The 21,000-nt window shown below is 38.8% G+C and overlaps 1 protein-coding gene across 1 annotated transcript in view; it reads left to right on the plus strand.

The window, feature by feature from the left end:
- LOC128656846 (vomeronasal type-2 receptor 26-like) overlaps positions 1 to 21,000 on the plus strand; it is a 97,463-nt gene that overhangs the window by 9,430 nt on the left and 67,033 nt on the right. The window contains exon 2 of the mRNA XM_053711013.1: positions 10,881 to 11,123. Coding sequence (XP_053566988.1) covers positions 10,881 to 11,123 — 243 coding nt within the window. The remainder of the gene's footprint in view (positions 1 to 10,880; positions 11,124 to 21,000) is intronic.

The following is a 21,000-nucleotide window of genomic DNA, read 5'->3' on the forward strand; positions in this document are numbered from 1 at the left end:
GGCTGGAAATAAATATTAAATCCGTAGTAGGTAGATCTTGAATGAGGTAACTTGAGTTGCTGAAAAGTTTAGATACAATATTAACCTTCCAGAGGTATCAGAGGCTCAGTGTTACTCTGAGGAAAATAACAAAATACTAAGCAAGGTGTGTTCAGTGAACAGGTGTTTTATGAGAGTAAGTAAGATATGATTGGTTGAATTCTAATTAAGGAAACAGTACACCCAAAAGCCTGACAGATGGACAAAGTTCCCATTAAATCTATCAGGCAAAATCAATGTAATTAAAATTATACTATTCCCTAAAATTCTATACCTTTTACAAAATTTACCAATTATGCTCAAATCTAGGGATCTTAAAATGTTCAAAGGTAACTGTATAAAATTTTTATGGGGGGAAAAACGCAGAGCCTTATCAATCCAAAATCTAATGCTGTTAAAAACAGGAGGAGGGCTAGCATTTCCAGATTTAGAAATTTACAATTTAGTATGTATGGGGAAAATTGTATTAGAATGGCTAACAGAAGTGAATTTTTATTCATTGATAGAGATAGAAGAACAGTTAGTGGCCCCATACACTCTGAAAGCCCTTATTCATTGTAGGGAAAAACTCCCGGAGAAAATTAAAAATCTAAAAACGATAAAAAATGTGATTTACGCATGGCAAAAATTATTAAAAATACTTAAAATTAACTATAGATACTCAAAATACCTTACAATAAGGGGGAACCCAGAATTTATACCAGCATTAGAGTCGAAAATATATAAGAATTGGGAAACTAAGGGTTTAAGATTTATATATCAATTAGAAGACAATGAAACCAAAGGTTGCAGATCGTTTCAGGATCTAAAAAATGAAGTTGGAATTCCCAACAATGAATTTTATGCATATCTTCAAGTAAGGCATCTCTTTAACCCCTTAGTGACCAGAGCACTTTTCCATTTTCTGTCCGTTTGGGACCAAGGCTATTTTTACATTTTTGCGGTGTTTGTGTTTAGCTGTAATTTTCTTCTTACTCATTTACTGTACCCACACATATTATATACCGTTTTTCTCGCCATTAAATGGACTTTCTAAAGATACCATTATTTTCATCATATCTTATAATTTACTATAAAAAAAATGATAAAATATGAGGAAAAATGAAAAAAACACACTTTTTCTAACTTTGACCCCCAAAATCTGTTACATATCTAAAACCACCAAAAAACACTCATGCTAAATAGTTTCTAAATTTTGTCCTGAGTTTAGAAATACCCAATGTTTACATGTTCTTTGCTTTTTTTTGCAAGTTATAGGGCCATAAATACAAGTAGCACTTTGCTATTTCCAAACCATTTTTTTCCAAAATTAGCGCTAGTTACATTAGAACACTGATATCTTTCAGGAATCCCTGAATATCCCTTGACATGTATATATTTTTTTTTAGTAGACATCCCAAAGTATTGATCTAGGCCAATTGTGGTATATTTCATACCACCATTTCACCGCCAAATGCGATCAAATACAAAAAATTGTTCACTTTTTCACAAATTTTTTCACAAACTTTTGGTTTCTCACTGAAATTATTTACAAACAACTTGTGCAATTATGGCATAAATGGTTGTAAATTCTTCTCTGGGATCCCCTTTGTTCAGAAATAGCACACATATATGGATTTGGCGTTGCTTTTTGGTAATTAGAAGGCCGCTAAATGCCACTGCGCACCACAAGTGTATCATGCCCAGCAGTTAGGGGGTTAATTAGAGAGCTTTTAGGGAGCTTGTAGGGTTAATTTTAGCTTTAGTGTAGTGTAGTAGACAACCCCAAGTATTGATCTAGGCACATTTTGGTATATTTCATGCCACCATTTCACCGCCAAATGCGATCAAATTAAAAAAAACGTAAAATTTTTCACAATTTTAGGTTTCTCACTGAAATCATTTACAAACAGCTTGTGCAATTATGGCACAAATGGTTGTAAATGCTTGTCTGGGATCCCCTTTGTTCAGAAATAGCAGACATATATGACTTTGGCATTGCTTTCTGGTAATTAGAAGGCCACTAAATCCTGTTGCGCCTCACACGTGTATTATGGCTAGCAGTGAAAGGGTTAATTAGGGAGTTTGTAGTGAGCTTGCAGGGTTAATTTTAGCTTTAGTGTAGAGATCAGCCTCCCATCTGACACATCCCACCCCCTGATCCCTCCCAAACAGCTCCCTTCCCTCCCCCACCCCACAATTGTCCCCGCCATCTTAAGTACTGGCAGAAAGTCTGCCAGTACTAAAATAAAAGGGTTTTAAAAAAAAATGAATTTTTTTTTAGCATATTTACATATGCTACTGTGTAGGATCCCCCCCTTAGCCCCCCAACCTCCCTGATTCCCCCCAAAACCGCTCTCTAACCCTCCCCTCTGCCTTATTGGGGGCCATCTTGGGTACTGGCAGCTGTCTGCCAGTACCCAGTTTACAATAAAAAGTGCTTTTTTTTTTGTTTGTTTTTTTTTTCTGTAGTGTAGCTTCCCCCCCCCCACCCCCCACAGACAAACCCCCCACCACCTTGCTGATTGTTTTAATTTTCTATTTTTTTCTATTTTTTATTTCCACATTTTCTGCAGTGTAGCGGTTCCCACCCGCTCCCTCCCCGTGCACGCGCCCGCCCCCACCCTCCCGTGCACGCGCGCGCCCCGTGCGCGCCCCCAGCCACCCCCGCCCACGATCCCGCCCCCCTTCACATCCACAGGGCCATCGATGGCCGCCACCCGCCTCCCGGTCCGGCTCCCACCCACCAACACAGGGAGCAACCGATCTCCGGTGCAGAGAGGGCCACAGAGTGGCTCTCTCTGCACCGGATGACTTACAAAGGTTATTGCAGGATGCCTCCATATCGAGGCATCACTGCAATAACCGGAAAGCAGCTGGAAGCGAGCAGGATCGCTTCCAGCTGCTTTCCACACTGAGGACGTGCAGGGTACGTTCTCAGGCATTAACTGCCTTTTTTCTGAGGACGTACCCTGCACGTCCTCAGTCGTTAAGGGGTTAATGGAATAAGTAAAGAAGAGAGAGAGGATAAATGGGAAAATTTAAGGGGAGTAATAAATTTGTATAAACAAGGCAACCATTCCATCTCCTTTTTTTATAAAATGATTAAAAAGTTTCAAGAGGTGACAAGAGTAAGAGCACTAGCGACAAGCTGGTACCAATCGAGAGAGAGACTACAAAAAAGTTTTGACCTTGTAGATAAAGCAACGTTATCAATTGCTTGGAGAGAATCACATATTAAACTGATCAATAGAGTCTATATTACACCAGCAATGAAGTCAAAATGGGACAAATCATCAAATAATAAATGTGAGAAATGTAGTATGCCAATGCCAGATTTAGACCACTGTATGTGGGAGTGTCCAAAAATTAAACAATTCTGGGGCAAACTCAACTATTGGTTGAATAAAATTAACCAAGAAGAGATTAAGTTAGATAGAGAAGATATTATTTTTATGTATCAAACATCTAGACGACAGGTCAATTTTAAATTTATAAATACAGTTATATTGATCGGGAGATCTTTAATTTTGAAGCAATGGAAAGCAAAAAAAGATCCCAATATGTCTGAATGTATTAACAAAATTAAACAACAGCTAATAGTGGAACAGTACGATACGGCGGTTAAAACAGAATCACAGATTCACTGTTTCATTAACAAATGGAAAAAATTTATTCAGGCACTGTCTGAAGAAGAACAAAGACGGGTGCTCTACCCGTTTAGGGATTCAGAAGTAATAATTAATGCAATAGCAAGGCATGAATTTCCTAATTTGTCAGAAGTCACTGGGCTAATAGAAATCTAATAACAGGAGCAGGTGGGAGAGAGCGTGAGGGAGGGAGGGGTCATTTTTCTTTTTTTTTTTTTTTTTTTTTTTGTTTGGTGTTAATTTTGAGGTCTGTTTAAAAAACAAGAAAAATCCAACATTGAGTATCTACGGTACTTATGTAGTAATAAGGATGATAAATTATTGTTATATATTGGAATTTGTATAAAAAAAATTTTCTTTTTCTCTTAAGCTTTATTATGTATTATTATAATAAGCCCTGCGTGGCACAATTATAGATATGTATATGCTTTGTACTCAATGTTGGCATAATAAAAATATATATAAAAAAAAAAGAATCAGAGAGCCACGGCTCAATAATGAGCTTTAAGCCTTCTCTATATGTAGTAGTGAGAAGTGATGAAGTGATTCTAGCCAGCTGTTACAGGCAGTTTTAGCTAGCAGGAGTTACACACTTGCAAATTAGAGGGGGGGTCGGGGTGGCAGGATGAATAAGTTTTAGACAATATCTGATAAAATGATTACAGGTAGACAAAATGGAGACAGAGGAAATGGTTACCAGAGGAGTCTAGCACAAATTAAAGGGGCGTTTAAAAGCAGTCAGTTAGGCAGAAGCAGGAAGACATACCAGAGGAGTCTAGCACAAATTAAAGGGGCATTTAAAAGCAATCAGTTAGGCAGAAGCAGGAAGACATACCAGAGGAGTCTAGCACAAATTAAAGGGGCATTTAAAAGCAGTCAGTTAGGCAGAAGCAGGAAGACATACCAGAGGAGTCTAGCACAAATTAAAGGGGTGTTTAAAAGCAGTCAGTTAGGCAGAAGCAGGAAGACATACCAGAGGAGTCTAGCACAAATTAAAGGGGCGTTTAAAAGCAGTCAGTTAGGCAGAAGCAGGAAGACATACCAGAGGAGTCTAGGACAAAATTAAAGGGGCGTTTAAAAGCAGTCAGTTAGGCAGAAGCAGGAAGACATTCCAGAGGAGTCTAGCATAAATTAAAGGGGCGTTTAAAAGCAGTCAGTTAGGCAGAAGCAGGAAGACATACCAGAGGAGTCTAGCACAAATTGAAGGGGCGTTTAAAAGCAGTCAGTTAGGCAGAAGCAGGAAGACATACCAGAGGAGTCTAGCACAAATTAAAGGGGCGTTTAAAAGCCGTCAGTTAGGCAGAAGCAGGAAGACATACCAGAGGAGTCTAGCACAAATCAAAGGGGCGTTTAAAAGCAGTCAGCTAGGCAGAAGCAGGAAGACATACCTGTAGAGAGATGAGATGAAATAGGATTAGAATCATTGTGAATATTGGTCCGGTGTGTAACTCTGCTACTTGTAACAGAGAGCTACTTAGAATCAGAGAGCCATGGCTCAATAATGAGCCTTAAGCCTTCTCTATATGTATTAACTCCTAATCTGCCACTTCGGACATCGCCGCCACTATAATAAACATATTAACACCATCCACAGATCACACCATTCATCCATCTATTGCATTACTCCAATCCCTCTCTCCTTCTGTCTAGTTATTTAGGGGCCTATTTATGAAGGTGTGAGCAGACATGATCCGATATTGCAGATCATGTCAGCTGCACATCGATAAATGTCAACAGCATACGCTCTCAGCATTTATCATTGTACCAGCAGTTCTTGTAAACTGCTGGTGCAATACCGCCCCCTGCAGATTTGCGGCCGCTAGCACAGGGTGTCAATCAACCCAATCGTATTCAATCAGGTTGATTTCTGTCCGCCACCTCAGAGCAGGCGGACAGGTTATGGAGCAGCGGTCTTTAAACCGCTGCTTCGAAATGTATGTTTCCGGCGAGCCTTCAGGGGCATTACGGAGCTTGATAAATATGCCCCTTAGTCTTGTCTCGACTCCCCCTGCAATTCTACTAATTAAACCGTTATTTGCTGGCGTGTCCATGCATAATGTCAATCATATTGCATAGTTATGTTTTACTAAACTTAATGTAGGAAAGATGCTAAGGAGCTCCCAATGTATGTTAAGGCAAGGATAGTATTATTTATTATACAAGGATATTAGATAAATTATAAATTAATATTACAATAGCTAAAAGTCATGGATCCATGATACTACACAACAATAAACCAATAAACCAATAAAATAAACCAATAAAATAATGTATAAAGTTGCACAGACTGATATCAGTATTGATATTGCACAAATAAATGACAATCGACTGATGACAATACTATTGCACCAACCAATGACAATATTGCAACTCAGGTTAACAATGTGGAGATCATAAAGAATTTTTAAGATCAAATATTATATATTTAAAAACAAGTTCTGAATCATATAAGAAAAGTACAACAAATAAGTGAATGGACCTTAGGTATACCTAAAAGGTTCAAAAAATAAGTGTATACACAAAAGTGAAAAAATGGTAATATATGTGAAAAAATATAAAAATGTAAAAAATATGAAAAAATATAAGAAAAATATGAAAAAATTATGTGAGTGGGATACGTGAAAAATGCAACAATAAAAAATGAAAAGATGCAAAAATAAACTTCACAATATTAAGTGTTCTGTGATCAGAAAAGTCAGAAAATGTTCCAAAAATATACTGTCATCCAAACATGTGTGTGAAAGTAAGGATCCTGATGGTGAAGATCCTGAGTGTAAACAAACTGAATAGTTCCACAGTGACAAAAGTAATCAAATGATAGGCAAAAACAAAGTGGTTGAAATCCGGAGTTATCCAAGAATTCTCTCATTCATTTACCTGTAAGTGAAAAACAATAATATAGTGCAATAATGCTAAAATAAAGAAATGAATAACTGAAATGAAGCTCACCATATGTTGTCAACGTGTTTCGGCCCTGTATGTGGGCCTTTTTCAAGACTATTATATGGTATGGTGAAACTGCTTCTTAAATACCTTAGAGTAGCCATTTGTATAGCTTCTATTTTGGCACCAAAAACCTGTTGTAATCTAACCCGGAACCGGATGTGATATGCCCGAAATCAACTTCCTCTTTGTTTGGTATATGTTTTTTAAGGAAATAGAATAATCGTTTCGGTATCTATATCTATTTTTAGTAATGTTATATGTCTTACTGTTGCCTCATCCATGTATATATAGAAATCTCCCTTCATAAATATATCTTTGTGTACTTCGTTTCGGCAATTGTCGCCATTACCAGAACCGGAAATTATGTATTCATACCTCACCTCCTGTTTTGGGGATACCGGAAGTATCAGTATCTTCACTTCCGGTTTCGGTTTTTCGGTTAATATGGATTTCATGACATTTTGGTAGAAATCTGTCATATTTTGATCATGGGAGGTGCTCACATTAAATTAAATGGTTAAGATATGAGTATACTTTATATATTATGTGAGAATAAAACTTAAAAGTGGGGCCAAATGTTGCGATATCTAATTACTTAAATAGATGTGTTTTCAATTTTGAAGAACATACAATATATGTCCAATATAGATGTGTTTTCAATTTTGAAGAACATGCAATACATAAAAAAATGCAATATATATAAAAAACAATATGAAATGTAAAAAAACAATATATAAAAAGATATATAAAAAGAGAAAATTATACAGATTGGATCTAATCTATTATTACTGAAACGAGAGTATAAACAGACAATTAAAACATTCTCTTAGGAGATATTGTAACAATTTCTAAGGCGATATTAAAATAGATACGGTGATGCAATGGGATATTTCTATTTAGACCATATTCAATTGCAATAGAATGAATCTATATAGCCCACATACAGAACCATAATTTAATTCTGACAGTGCTTACTGCATGTAAGTTCGCTATGAGTAGATGAGATCTTTCTTAGATACAAATAGGATATGTCTATCCAAATTGATAGAAAAAAAAAGAGAGAGAGAGAGAAAAAGAGGAAACACCCTATATGGGGTGGAGGAGTGATAATACTATTACGGAGTTGCTAAGATTACATAATGTATTGTATAGATTAACCTAACTCTGGTATGGGCTATAGTATTCTCTAATAATAATGATATATAGCTTTGTGCAGCTAGTATGAAGATACATGCTATACTCCAGCTATTTTATTACAAGCACTGAATACTGTGTTTAAGGATTGCCCTAAATATACCAAATTCTTAGTAGGTATCCTAATATAAATCTATTATTTTAAATTCAATAAATGAGATAAGTCCTCCTTATTGTTCAGTCCTCTTGGGTATAAACAGTCAAGGTCAAAAATCCATTTGGATTCAGAAGTCAACAGTTTTTTCTCAAAGTCCCCGCCCCTCCAACTCGGTGCTACTATTTGAATACCAAAATAGCTTAGGTCTTTTTGATTCCTCTGGTGGTGTGTAGTGAAATGTCTGTAAAGGGGAGTATCTGTGTTCTTGTGTTTGACCTGGAGTAGGTGTTCACAAATCCTATCTTTGAGGCATCTGGAGGTCTGTCCTACATACTGTAGGCCACAACTACATTGTATAACATATATAACTCCTTTACTACTACACCTAATTAGATTTTTGATCTCATATTTCTGTTTGGAGTTGTGGGAGATAAAACTTTTGGTTTTGAACCCCCTTTCGCAAGCTTTACATGTAACACAGGGAATGCTTAGCAAAGGAATCAAGCTAAAAAAGGATCAAATACATAAGGATCTTTGAGTTATTTCAGAAAGGTATATAACATTTCTCTTTTAAATTGTTGTTACTTGAATAGTTTGTACTTTCAGATAATCTATTTTGTATTTCTATCAACTTTATATTTTGTTTTTTTTAAAATGTGGTTCTGTATGTGGGCTATATAGATTCATTCTGTTGCAATTGAATACGGTCTAAATAGAAATAAGTCTATCCCATTACATCACCGTATCTATTTTAACATCACCTTAGAAATTGTTACAATATCTACTAAAAGAATGTTTTAATTGTCTGTTTATATTCTCATTTCAGTAATAATAGATTAGATCCAATCTGTATAATTTTATCTTTTTATATATCTTTTTATATATTGTTTTTTAACATTTCATATTGTTTTTTATATATATTGCATTTTTTATATATTGCATGTTCTTCAAAATTGAAAACACATCTATATTGGACATATATTGTATGTTCTTCAAAATTGAAAACACATCTATTTAATTAATTAGATATCGCAACATTTGGCCCCACTTTTAAGTTTTATTCTCACGTAATATATAAAGTATACTCATATCTTAACCATTTCATTTAATGTGAGCACCTCCCATGATCAACATATGAGAGATTTCTACCAAAACGTCATGAAATCCATATTACCCGAAAAAACTAAACCGGAAGTGAAGATACCGATATTTCCGGTAACCCGAAAGTGAGGTATGAATACATCATTTCCGGTTCCGGTAACGGTGACAATTGCCGAAACGAAGTACACGAAGGTATATTTATGAAGGGAGATTTCTATATATACATGGATGAGGCAACAGTAAGACATATAACATTACTAAAAATAGATATAGATACAGAAACGATTATTCTATTTCCTTAAAAAACATATACCAAACAAAGAGGAAGTTGATTTCGGGCATATCACATCCGGTTCCGGGTTAGATTACAAGAAGTTTTTGGCGCCAAAATAGAAGTGATACAATTGGTTACTCTAAGGTATTTAAGAAGCAGTTTCACCATACCATATCATAGTCTTGAAAAAGGCCCACATACAGGGCCGAAACACATTGACAACATATGGTGAGCTTCATTTCAGTTATTCATTTCTTTATTTTAGCATTATTGCACTATGTTATTGTTTTTCACTTACAGGTAAATGAATGAGAGAATTCTTGGATAACTCCGGATTTCAACCACTTTGTTTTTGACTATCATTTGATTACTTTTGTCACTGAGGAACCATTCAGTTTGTTTACACTCAGGATCTTCACCATCAGGATCCTTACTTTCACACACACATGTTTGGATGACAGTATATTTTTGGAACATTTTCTGGCTTTTCTGATTACAGAACACTTAATATTGTGAAGTTTATTTTTGCATCTTTTCATTGTTTATTGTTGCATTTTTCACGTATCCCACTCACATAATTTTGTTCATATTTTTCTTATATTTTTTTATATTTTTTACATTTTTATATTTTTTCACATATATTATCACTTTTTTCACTTTTGTGTATACACTTATTTTTTTAACCTTTTAGGTATACCTAAGGTTCATTCACTTATTTGTTGTACTTTTCTTATATAACTCAGAACTTGTTTTTAACTATATAATATTTGATCTTAAATATTATTTAGGATCTTCACATTGTTAACCTGAGTTGCAATATTGTCATTGGTTGGTGCAATAGTATTGTCATCAGTCGATTGTCATTTATTTGTGCAATATCAATACTGATATCAGTCTGTGCAACTTTATACATTATTTTATTGTTTTTTTTTTTATTGGTTTATTGGTTTATTGTTGTGTAGTATCATGGATCCATGACTTTTAGCTATTGTAATATTAATTTGTAATTTATCTAATATCCTTGTATAATAAATAATACTATCCTTGCCTTAACATATATTAGGCGCTCCTTAGCATCTTTCCAACAATCTTTTCTCTTCTTAAGGGTCAGCTAGGGACCCTTTGCTTTTAGGAGCCACAGGAGTTGACTAAGTCTAGCTCTGGTAGACACCCTCTTTTCTAGTTTTACTAAACTTAATAAGCTTTTCGAAAATATATGAATCTCTCACAGGCAGTTCTCACAGAAAGCACCTGCGAGGGAATGTTACTCCCCCTCACTTTCTAGATAAGATGCTGTTTGAACAAGCAACAGTGTAGTAAAATACATGTCTAACTTTCCTTGAGCTAAATATGTATATAAGGAACACATGTATGCATATTCTTTATTTTTAATATTTGCAGTGCATTTTTCAAATTCCCCATTCTCATGAAAAGGAAAACATAAATGTTTAAGTCGAGACTTTAGAAAAAATTAGCAATTTTGAAATTGTGCATCAATTTTAAAAAACAATGCATAGAAATGTTTTAGTAAATATATATTTAAAGCTATTTTATAAATTAGGTGTAATAAACAACTAAAATACGCCTTTATGAATTTCAGCTGAATGAATTTGTGAGAAATGTGCATTTTTCGAGCCATACTGGAGATGAGATTTACTTTGATAGCAATGGGGACCCTCCAGCTCGCTTCGATATTGTAAAAATCTACTTCTTTAAATCTGATTCTCCATATGAATATGATTTAACAACAATAAAAGTTGGTAGTTTTGACCATTCAGCCTCTATGGGAGAACAGCTACAAATATACAGCACTACAGACCTGTGGGGACCACACTTCTCACAGGTAAGGAGCATTACATCTTATCTAGTTGGTTTTCCTGCAATTAGATCAAGTTACAAAATAACCTTGGGCTATAATAACAAAATGACACAACCAGAAAACTGATGATTATTGCGAGTTGTGTTATGTTTGTTAATTTAACGGAACTGTGTTTTGCCAAGGGTAATGATCTCATAACTTTAAAGACAGATGTTTGGTGTTTACTCTTCATATTATTATACAGAGATTTAGCAAGAGCTCATTAAATAAAATGCTTGGTGCATAGGGTTGCCATACCGGGCAAGTCAAGGATTTTGTTACATAAAAAGACGCGCCCACTTCCCTCTAAATCCCGGTTTTCGTGTGTGCAGCCACAGCTTCCCTCAACACTGTTCCTAAATCCATTTACCCAGACAGTGCACATGCTTTTTAAAAGTGCGCACAAGAATTACAGTACGGTTTTATTTTTTCAACTTGTAATATTTTTTTAGATGGCAGTAAGTGTGTGAATTGTTGAGTTAAGTGGTGTTAGTTAGAATGGGAATTTTGTTGGTGGGTAATATTACAAACTTTTTCACCTCTCTCATGTATGCACTTCATTCTGTTGCTTAGAAGTGACTTGCAGAGGGACAGAATTGGCGTTGGAGCTTCTCATCTATAGCCTGTAAGCTAAGTTAAATAAGATATTTATATTTCTTAATGTGCATTTTGCCACACATTGTGTTCCTTGTTACTGCCTGATTTGCTACTGCAGCACTAACAGCTGAAGGGTTGACACCGGCACTGCATAGTTAGGGCTAGATTTATTAAGCAGCGTATGCTGCTGATTCCGCTGCCGGAAACATAAGTTAAGACCGCTGCTCCTTGGGACCTATTTAGCAAAGCGTCAACTATGTTGCATTCACCCTCGTCAATATGCTCGCCAAACATGGCTGCTGAAAACACGCGCGTCAAGTACGGTGAAAAGTCGTGGCTATTCTGTTTTTTCCCAACTTTATACCATTTCATTACGAACAAGCACATTTCTCTTTAGCTCTATATACTGTATGTGTGTAACGTCAGAAATATTTTGCAAACATATTTACATGTCCCTAAGTTCCTTTTTTGTTTTGAAACAATGTTGTCTGTCCTCTCTGTGTTTATTTATACCACATTATGTATATAGTATAAATGTATTCTTAATCTAAGCAGGAATAATTGCTAATATAACAAGTAGCGACATATTTGGTGCAAAGTGGAGAGTGAATTATTCTAATTCTTTTTAATATTGTACATACATACTTTAGTATGTATACATACAGTATATATATATATATATATATATATATATATATATAAATATATATATATGTTTGTATGTACATATGTATCTATATACATGTAAATATTTATGTATGTATATATATATATATATATATATATATATATATATATATATATATATATATATATGTGTGTGTGTGTAAATATATATGTATATATATTTATTCTTTTCATATTTTTTTTTTAAAAAATAATGTTTTTTCTGATCTTAAAGGGACATCAAAATCATATCAGAAATATTATTATGAAGATATAGAAGACCATCTCAAGCAACATTACAACCTTTGAACTTTTATTAAAGAGACACTAAATCCAATTTTTTCCTTTTATCATTCTGATAGAGCATGCAATTTTATGGAACTTTCTAACTTTCTCCTATTATAATTTTTTCTTCATTCTCTTGCTATCTTTATTTTAAAAAGAAGGCATCTAAGCTAAGGAGCCAGACAAATTTTGGTTCAGACCCTGGACAGCACTTGTTTGTTGGTGCTGTCCAATCAGCAAGGATAACCCAGGTTGTTACTAAAAAATGGGCCTGTATCTAAACTTACATTCTTGTTTTTTAAATAAAGATATCAAGAGAATGAAGACATTTTGATAATAGGAGTAAATTAGAAAGTTGCTTAAAATTGCACGCTCTATCTAAATCATGAAAGAAAAAATTTGGGTTCAGTATCCCTTTAATCCCCAGATATCCTTTTTAGTCGAAATAGCAATGCACATGTAGCAATCCACATGCGCAAGCCAATCATATGATTAATTTATGTGCAGTCATCAATCAGCAGCTACATAGTTTATCTGCATATGCTCTTCATCAAAGTATATTGAAAAGATGAAGAGAAATTAAATATAGATAAAAATATATATATAAAACCAAAGAATAATTTACCACATTGTATGCTATTTATACATCATCCTATAATATAAAAGGCCAGGTGTGTTTGTCCGAAGCTGTCATGCGCAGTAGAGACTGCACGAGGACAAACACACCTGACCTTCAACAAACTGACCTGGGCTGGCTGCTGGCACCTAATCCATGAAGGGGCCGGAGCAGCATTGTGAAGGGCGGAGCTGGACATGAAGGGGTGGAGTCTAAGTGTGACAGGGCGGGGCTGGGCGGGAGCTGCCGTGGCTGTCTGAGTGTCTGCATGAGAGGGAGCGCAGCACAAGAGGGGAGATATAGAGCAAAAGAGGGGGAGAGAGAGCAAAAGAGAGGAGTGAGAGAGCAAAAGAGATGGATGAGAGAGAGCAAAAGAGAGGGGTGAGAGAGAGTAAAAGAGAAGGGTGAGAGAGAACAAAAAAGAGGGGTGAGAGAGAGAAAAATACAGGGGAGGGAGATCAAAAGAGAGGGGGAGATAAAGCAAAAGAAGGGGAGAAAGAGAGCAAAAGAGGGGGAGAGAGAGTGCAAAAGAGAGGGAGAGAGAGAGCAAAAGAGAGGGGGAGACAGAGAGAGCAAAATAGAGGGTGTAAGACAGAAAAAGAGAGAGCAAAAGAGAAGGGAGAGGGAGCAAAATAGAGGGGGGAGATCAAAAGAGAGGGGGGAGAGAGAGAGCAAAAAAAGAGGGGAAGAGAGAGAGATCAAAAGAGAGAGGGGAGAGAGAGTGCAAAAGATAAGGAGAGAGAGAGAGAGCAAAAGAGAGGGGAAAACAAAGAGAGCAAAAATGAGGGGGGGGGGGACAGAGAGAGAGATAGAGAGCAGGCAAAAAAGAGGGGGGAGAGAGAAAGCAAAAGAGAGGGGAGGGAGAGCAAAATAGAGGGGGGAGAGATCAAAAGAGAGGGGTAGAGAAAGAGCACAACAGTGGGGAAGAGAGAGAGAGCAAAAGAGAGGGGAGAGAGTGCAAAAGAGAGGTGGAGAGAGAGAGAGCAAAAGAGAGGGGGAGAGAGACAAAAAGAGAGGGGGTAGAGAGACCAAAAGAGAGGGGAGAGAGAGAGCAAGCAAAAGAGAGGGTGAGATAGAGAGCGGGCAAAAGAGAGGGGGAGAGAGAGAGCAAAAGAGAGGAGAGAGAACGCAAAAGAGAGGGGGAGAGAGAGCAAAAGAGAGGGGGAGAGAGAGCAAAAGAGAGGGGGAAAAAGAGCAACAGTGAGGGGGGAGAGAGAGGGGGAGAGAAAGAGAGCAAAAGAGAGGGGGAGAGAGAGCAAAAGAGAGGGTGGAGAGAGAGCAAAAGAGAGGGGGGATAGAGAGCGCAAAAGATAAGGAGAGAGAGAGAGCAAAAGAGAGGGGGAAACAAGGAGAGCAAAAAAGAGGGGGGGACAGAGAGAGAGAGAGAGAGCAAAAGAGAGGGGAGGGAGAGCATAATAGAGGGGGGAGAGATCAAAAGAGAGGGGGAGAGTAAGAGCACAAAAGTGGGGAAGAGAGTGAGAGCAAAAGAGAGAGGGAGAGAGAGAGAGCAAAAAATAGGGGGGGAGAGAGAGAGCAAAAGAGAGGGGAGAGAGTGCAAAAGAGAGGGGAGAGAGAGAGCAAAAGAGAGGTGGAGAGAGACCAAAAGAGAGGGGGGAGAGAGACCAAAAGAGAGGGGAGATAGAGCAAAAGAGAGGGGGGAGAGAGAGAGAGAGCAAGCAAAAGAGAGGGTGAGAGAGAGAGCGGGCAAAAGAGAGGGGGGAGAGAGAGAGCAAAAGAGAGGAGAGAGAACGCAAAAGAGAGGGGGAGAGAAAGCAAAAGAGAGGGGGAGAGAGAGCAAAAGAGAGGGGGAGAGAGAGCAAAAGAGAGGGGGAGAAAGAGCAAAAGAGAGGGGGGATAGAGAGCAAAAGAGAGGGGGAGAGAAAGAGAGAAAGAGAGCAAAAGAGAGGGGGGAGAGAGAGAGAGCAAAAGAGAGGGTGGAGAGAGAGAAAAAGAGAGGGGGGAGAGAGAGCGCAAAAGAGAGGGGGATAGAGAGAGCAAAAGAGAGGGGAAGAGAGAGAGAGAGCAAAAGAGAGGGGGAGAGAGAGAGCAAAAGAGAGGGTGGAGAGAGAGAGCAAAAGAGAGGGGGAAGAGAGAGAGCAAAATAGAGGGGGGGGGGGGGGGAGAGCAAGGGGTGGGACTGCTATACCGCAAAAAAGACTAGTTCAACATATATTTTGCTTTCATGTCACTTCAAAATAATATTTAAATGAATACAGCTACACTATAATTTAGATTAAATATATATTTATTATAAAACTTTTTTTTTTAAAGAAATAAAAAAAATTAAAAAGAGTTTTGCAAGGCCTCCTGCAGGGCCGCACAGCTGTGGAGACAATGTCTAGCCCCTCTGCAAGCTGCGAAAATATATCCACAAGGAAGGGCTCTGTCTGGGTCCCCTGATCTTGATCTATAAAAAGACAAAATAAAATATGTTATACAAAGTAATTATCAAGATACAATTGTTAAAACCTAATATTAAGTTTTCTTACATTCGACTCCAGCAATCTCCTCATCTGGCAGTGCCGGCAAAAAGACTGGGGCAGGATCCTGCCCCGGTACTTGGTCATCTGTCAGAGATGAAGCACAAACACAAATCATTGTTAGTATATGTGACAAGGCCTATATTATTAAAATTGAAAAACTTGTACAAACATTTTAAGTCTAAAAACACAATTTATTACAGTAACCTGCCCCCTGAATGAATCTGTAGAAAATTTTTTTTTTTAATGTTAAATACTGCAACCATAGTATTATACTTGAAAATTTCCTTGGATATCAGGGACGTCCACATCTGTCCCTGACTCATCTGCTGTACGACCCTCAAGCAGTGTCAATGTCAGCGGGGAAGAAAAGAAGTTCATGATAGGTGTCGCCATTGACACTGGCCTGACGTACCGGGGGATTCGTTCTCTCGGCCACCTGAGATCTGTGAACATATAAAGTTGTATGTCAACATTAGATCCATGTGGTATTTTTCTTTTGTGTAATGTATCTGCAGCTGTAATGCATGTAATTATTATTTCCTCTGATGAAAATAACAACTTATTTAAAATAATATATATAGGCATTCCTAAAGCAGGTTACATTGGCGGGGCTGAACAAAGTAAAAAGTTGCACTTGCAAGCCTGGTTACTTTTTCCTTGGTGTTTGTATCTCTGATATTTAGCAGCTCTCACATTGTCAGGGTGCCAGTAATCAGACGAGAAGTGCAAAAATAATCACACCTTTATTAATAGCAAAAATAATAAAAAGTCCACAAGTCAAATAACAAGCCAGGAGTCAAAACCAGAGCTGATAGTCAGCCGAGCCGAGTCCGGACCCAAAGCGAATAGTCAGACGAGCCGGAATCAGGAACAAGGAAAACAGCAGAGTCAGGAACAAGCCAGGCATCAGGAACCAGGAAGGACGTCAGGCAGCCAGGTAATACACAGGAGCTCTCACAAACAGGTCTGAAACAATGCAAAGGCAAAGCATACTGAACAGAGGCCCTTTAAATAATAAATGATGACATCACAATTCTGAGACTGCATCCTGTCTCACATGGATGATGCACACCAGTCTGGCCATAAAATAAAGTACAGGAAATGAGCAGCATCCCCATAATGCACCATAGTCAGGAAGAGAGGTGAGTAAAATGGCTGCCAGCAGCACATGGCAAACAAAAGAGGAAAAACCCTGACAGTACCCTCCCCTCAACTACCCCTTATTGGGGAAACGGGCATGGAAGGCACGGAGGAGGGCGGGAGCATGAACATCAGAGGAGGGAACCCAAGAACGCTCCTCCGGACTGTAGCCCGTCCAGTGAACCAAATACTGTACATGGCCCCTTTACATATGAGAGTCAATAATGCTGCTGACCTTATACTCCTCATGGTTGTCAACAAAGATAGGGCAGGGACGAGGCAACACAGTGGTAAAACGATTACAAACCAATGGTTTTAAGAGGGAGACATGAAAAACATTGGAGATGCGTAGGCCACAGGATTTACCCTTCGGAGTATTCGAAAAGGACCAACATAACGGGGAGCCAATTTATTGGAAGGCATACGAAGGTTCAAGTTGCGGGAGGACAGCCAAACTCTCTCACCAACCTGGTAGGAAGGTGCGGGCAGACGCCTACGATCAGCCTGGAACTTTTGGCACTGCATAGAACGATGAAGGCAATCTTGAATCTGCACCCACGTGGAACAGAGTTGGCGTAGATGCTCCTCCAAAGCCAGAATACCCTGAGACATGAATGAATAGGGCAACAAGGATGGTTGAAAGCCATAATTCACCATGAACGGGGATAACTTGGAGGAAGCATTAATAGCACTATTACGAGCAAACTCTGCCCAAGGTAACAGTTCAGATCAATTATTGTAGTGATCTGAGACATAGCAATGGAAGAACTGTTCCAGAGCTTGATTAGTCCGTTCTGCAGCCCCATTGGATTGAGGGTGATATGCCGAGGAGAAGGAAAGCTGGATCCCGAATGCCAAAATCTGGAGACAAACTGGCTACCCCGGCCCGACAATATCTCCTTGGGTAACCGATGTAAACAGAAGACCGCCCGGGCAAAAATTGAATCAAGCTCCTGAGCGGTAGGCAGCTTAATCAAGGGAATGCAATGTGACATTTTAGAAAAACGGTCAACCACCATAAGGATAACAGTATTGCCATTGGAAACAGGGAGCTCGACAATTAAGTCCATGGAAAGATGTGTCCAAGGATGCTCACCATTAGCAATAGGTTGAAGAAGACCCACAGGAAGACGTCGAGGAGTCTTATTCTGTGCACAAACTCAGCAGGAGGCAACATACGCAGCAACATCAGAAAGAAGACCTGGCCACCAGAATTGTCGAGTGACAGACCAAATCATTTGGTTCTTGTCTGGGTGACCTGCGGCTTTAGGATAGTGGTAAGTGTGCAAAAGTTTAGTTTGAAGATTCTCAGGAACAAAACACTTACCACTAGGTTTCTCAGGAGGTGCATTGGTTTGTGCAGCCAGAATCTCCTCCCCCAAGGGAGAAGTCAAATTAGTACATATGGTAGCCAAAATATGGTCAGTAGGTATAACAGGAGTAGGTAAAGACTCCTCCTTGGACAGAGGCAAAAATTGTTGAGAGAGGGCATCAGCCCTAACATTCTTACTACCAGGCAGGTAGGAGACCACATAATTAAACCGAGACAAAAATAGCTCCCATCTGGCCTGTCGGGGCGACAAACGTTTTGCTTCAGATAGATAAGTTAAACTCTTGTGGTCAGTAAGAATGAGCACTGGCACGCTAGTACCCTCAAGAAGATGCCTCCATTCCTTGAGTGCCAAAATTATGACCAGTAATTCTCTGTCGCCAATTTCATTATTAGACTCCGCTGGAGACAATTTCTTAGAGAAGAAACCACACGGATGCAAAGAACTGTCAGGCATAGGACGTTGAGACAAGAGGGCACCTACTCCAGTCTCAGATGCATCGACCCCAAGAACGAAAGGCAGGACAGGGTTAGGATGAGCCAGAACTGGAGCGGCAGCAAAGGCAGTCTTAAGACTATCAAAAGCCTTAATGGCAGTAGGTGACCAATGAAGTGGATCATTCTCTATACGGGTCATGTCTGTGATAGGTTTGACCAAGGAAGAAAAGTTTTTAATAAACTTTCTATAGTAATTAGCGAACCCCAAAAAACATTGAATAGACCGAAGACATTGAGATACTGAAGAAGTGCACAAGACTTTAACTGGTTTCCGAAGACAAGTGGAAATACATTGCGAGGACCACGACAAAATTTTGAATCTGCAGCAGTCGAGACTGGGATTGTGCTTTTGGAGCCAGGGATAACCCAGAACAACCGGAAAATGCGGAGAGTTTATCACCTGGAACTGGAGGGTTTCAAAATGGAGAGCCCCAACAGCCATGGACAACGGAGCAGTTTCGTGAGTAACGAGTGCGGGCTGAAGGGGCCTGCCATCAATGGCCTCAATAGCAAGTGGAACGGACCTAGGCAAAACAGGAATGGAGTGTTTTGATACAAAAGCACTGTCAACAAAATAGCCCGCAGCACCGGAGTCAACAAGAGCCTGAGTGACTATGGAGGAGTCCACCCAGGAATGGACAACCGTGACCAAAGGTTTCTCCTTAAGCGGTTCTGGTGACAAAACTGTTTGAGGTTGTGGACAGGTGTCTTTTATACTGATAACAAGTTCAAATGGGTGTCATTAATACAGGTAATGATTGGAGGACAGAGGAGCCTCTTAAAGAAGAAGATACAGGTCTGTGAGAGCCAGAAATCTTGCTTGTTTGTAGGTGACCAAATACTTATTTTCCACCATAATATGCAAATAAATTATTTCCAAATCAGAAAATGTGATTGTCTGGATTTGTTTCCACATCTTGTCTCTCATAGTTGAGGTATACCTATGATGAAAATTACAGGCCTCTCTCATCTTCTTAAGCGGGAGAACTTGCACAAATGGTGGCTGACTAAATACTTTTTTGCCCCATTGTATAGCAGATAGTCAAACCAGTACTGAAACAGTTATCAGTAAAGGTAATGGAATATGAGAGTATATCGTTCAAGTGAAAAAGGTAGGTAGGAGATGAATCTCTACGACCAATAACAGAGATCCTATGAAAAGATTTTCCATGAGGAAAACCATAGAATTCAATAGGTGATACTCTCTTCACATCCCTCTGACATTCACTGTATTCTGAGAGGAATCGGGCTTCAAAATGCTGAGAAGCACATATCACAGAAGAAAATCAAGCACAAACTTGGAAGACAAAAAAAGAACAGGAGCACATCCAAGACTCAAGTGGGTTTATTTAATTACACAAAAAGCGCACAAACAGTATTGCACTTACAAGAACAGATGTTTAAAACAGCATGTAATATTCCACATGTAGAAAGACAGCAGCCAAGGTATTCTGCCAGGATCATTCACCACAATCCCACAGGGTGAAGTCTTGACCCGAATATCAGTGGCTTAAAATGTTATAAATAGCTGATAAGACCAAGGGGCCTAGTTATCAAGCCGTCAACCTCAAATACGCTGGAATTCCGCAGCGTATTTGTGGGGAGGCTGATTCGCCTTAGTTATCAAAGGCTAGAGACCGGCAAAAGTAAAATTTTGTGACGTAAACTTCGATCCGCCGGACTCAGTCCGACACAGATCGATTCTTACGTCACTCCAGATGTTCCGCACACAAGTGCGGCACAATCTGACTACTTTTGCTAGTTATCAAAAAACTAGCAGGTACGCTCGGCACTTTTACGGCCCAGCGTACCTGGTTTTCAAACCGCCACCCTGGAGGCGGCGGGTCCCATAGGAATCAATGGGAGTCTGACCATAGCGAAAGTACAAGTTCGCTGCTGCCAGATATCCCATTGATTCCTATGGGAGCTGTCTACACCTAACACCCTAGCATGTACCCCGAGTCTAAACACCACTAATCTGTCCCCCCTACACCGCCGCAACTAAATAAAGTTATTACCCCCTAAACCGCCGCTCCCAGAGCCCACCGCAAGCTACTCTATACATATTAACCCCTAAACCACCGCTCCCTGACCCCGCCGCAACTATAATAAATGTAATAACCCCTAAACCGCCGCTCCCGGAGCCCACCGCCACCTACATTATACCTAGTAACCCCTATGCTGCCCCCCCTATACCGCCGCCCTCTATAATAAAGTTATTAACCCCTATCCTGACGATCCCGCACC

The sequence above is a fragment of the Bombina bombina genome, chromosome 4 (genome assembly GCF_027579735.1).
Source record: "Bombina bombina isolate aBomBom1 chromosome 4, aBomBom1.pri, whole genome shotgun sequence".
NCBI classification, from domain to species: domain Eukaryota; kingdom Metazoa; phylum Chordata; class Amphibia; order Anura; family Bombinatoridae; genus Bombina; species Bombina bombina.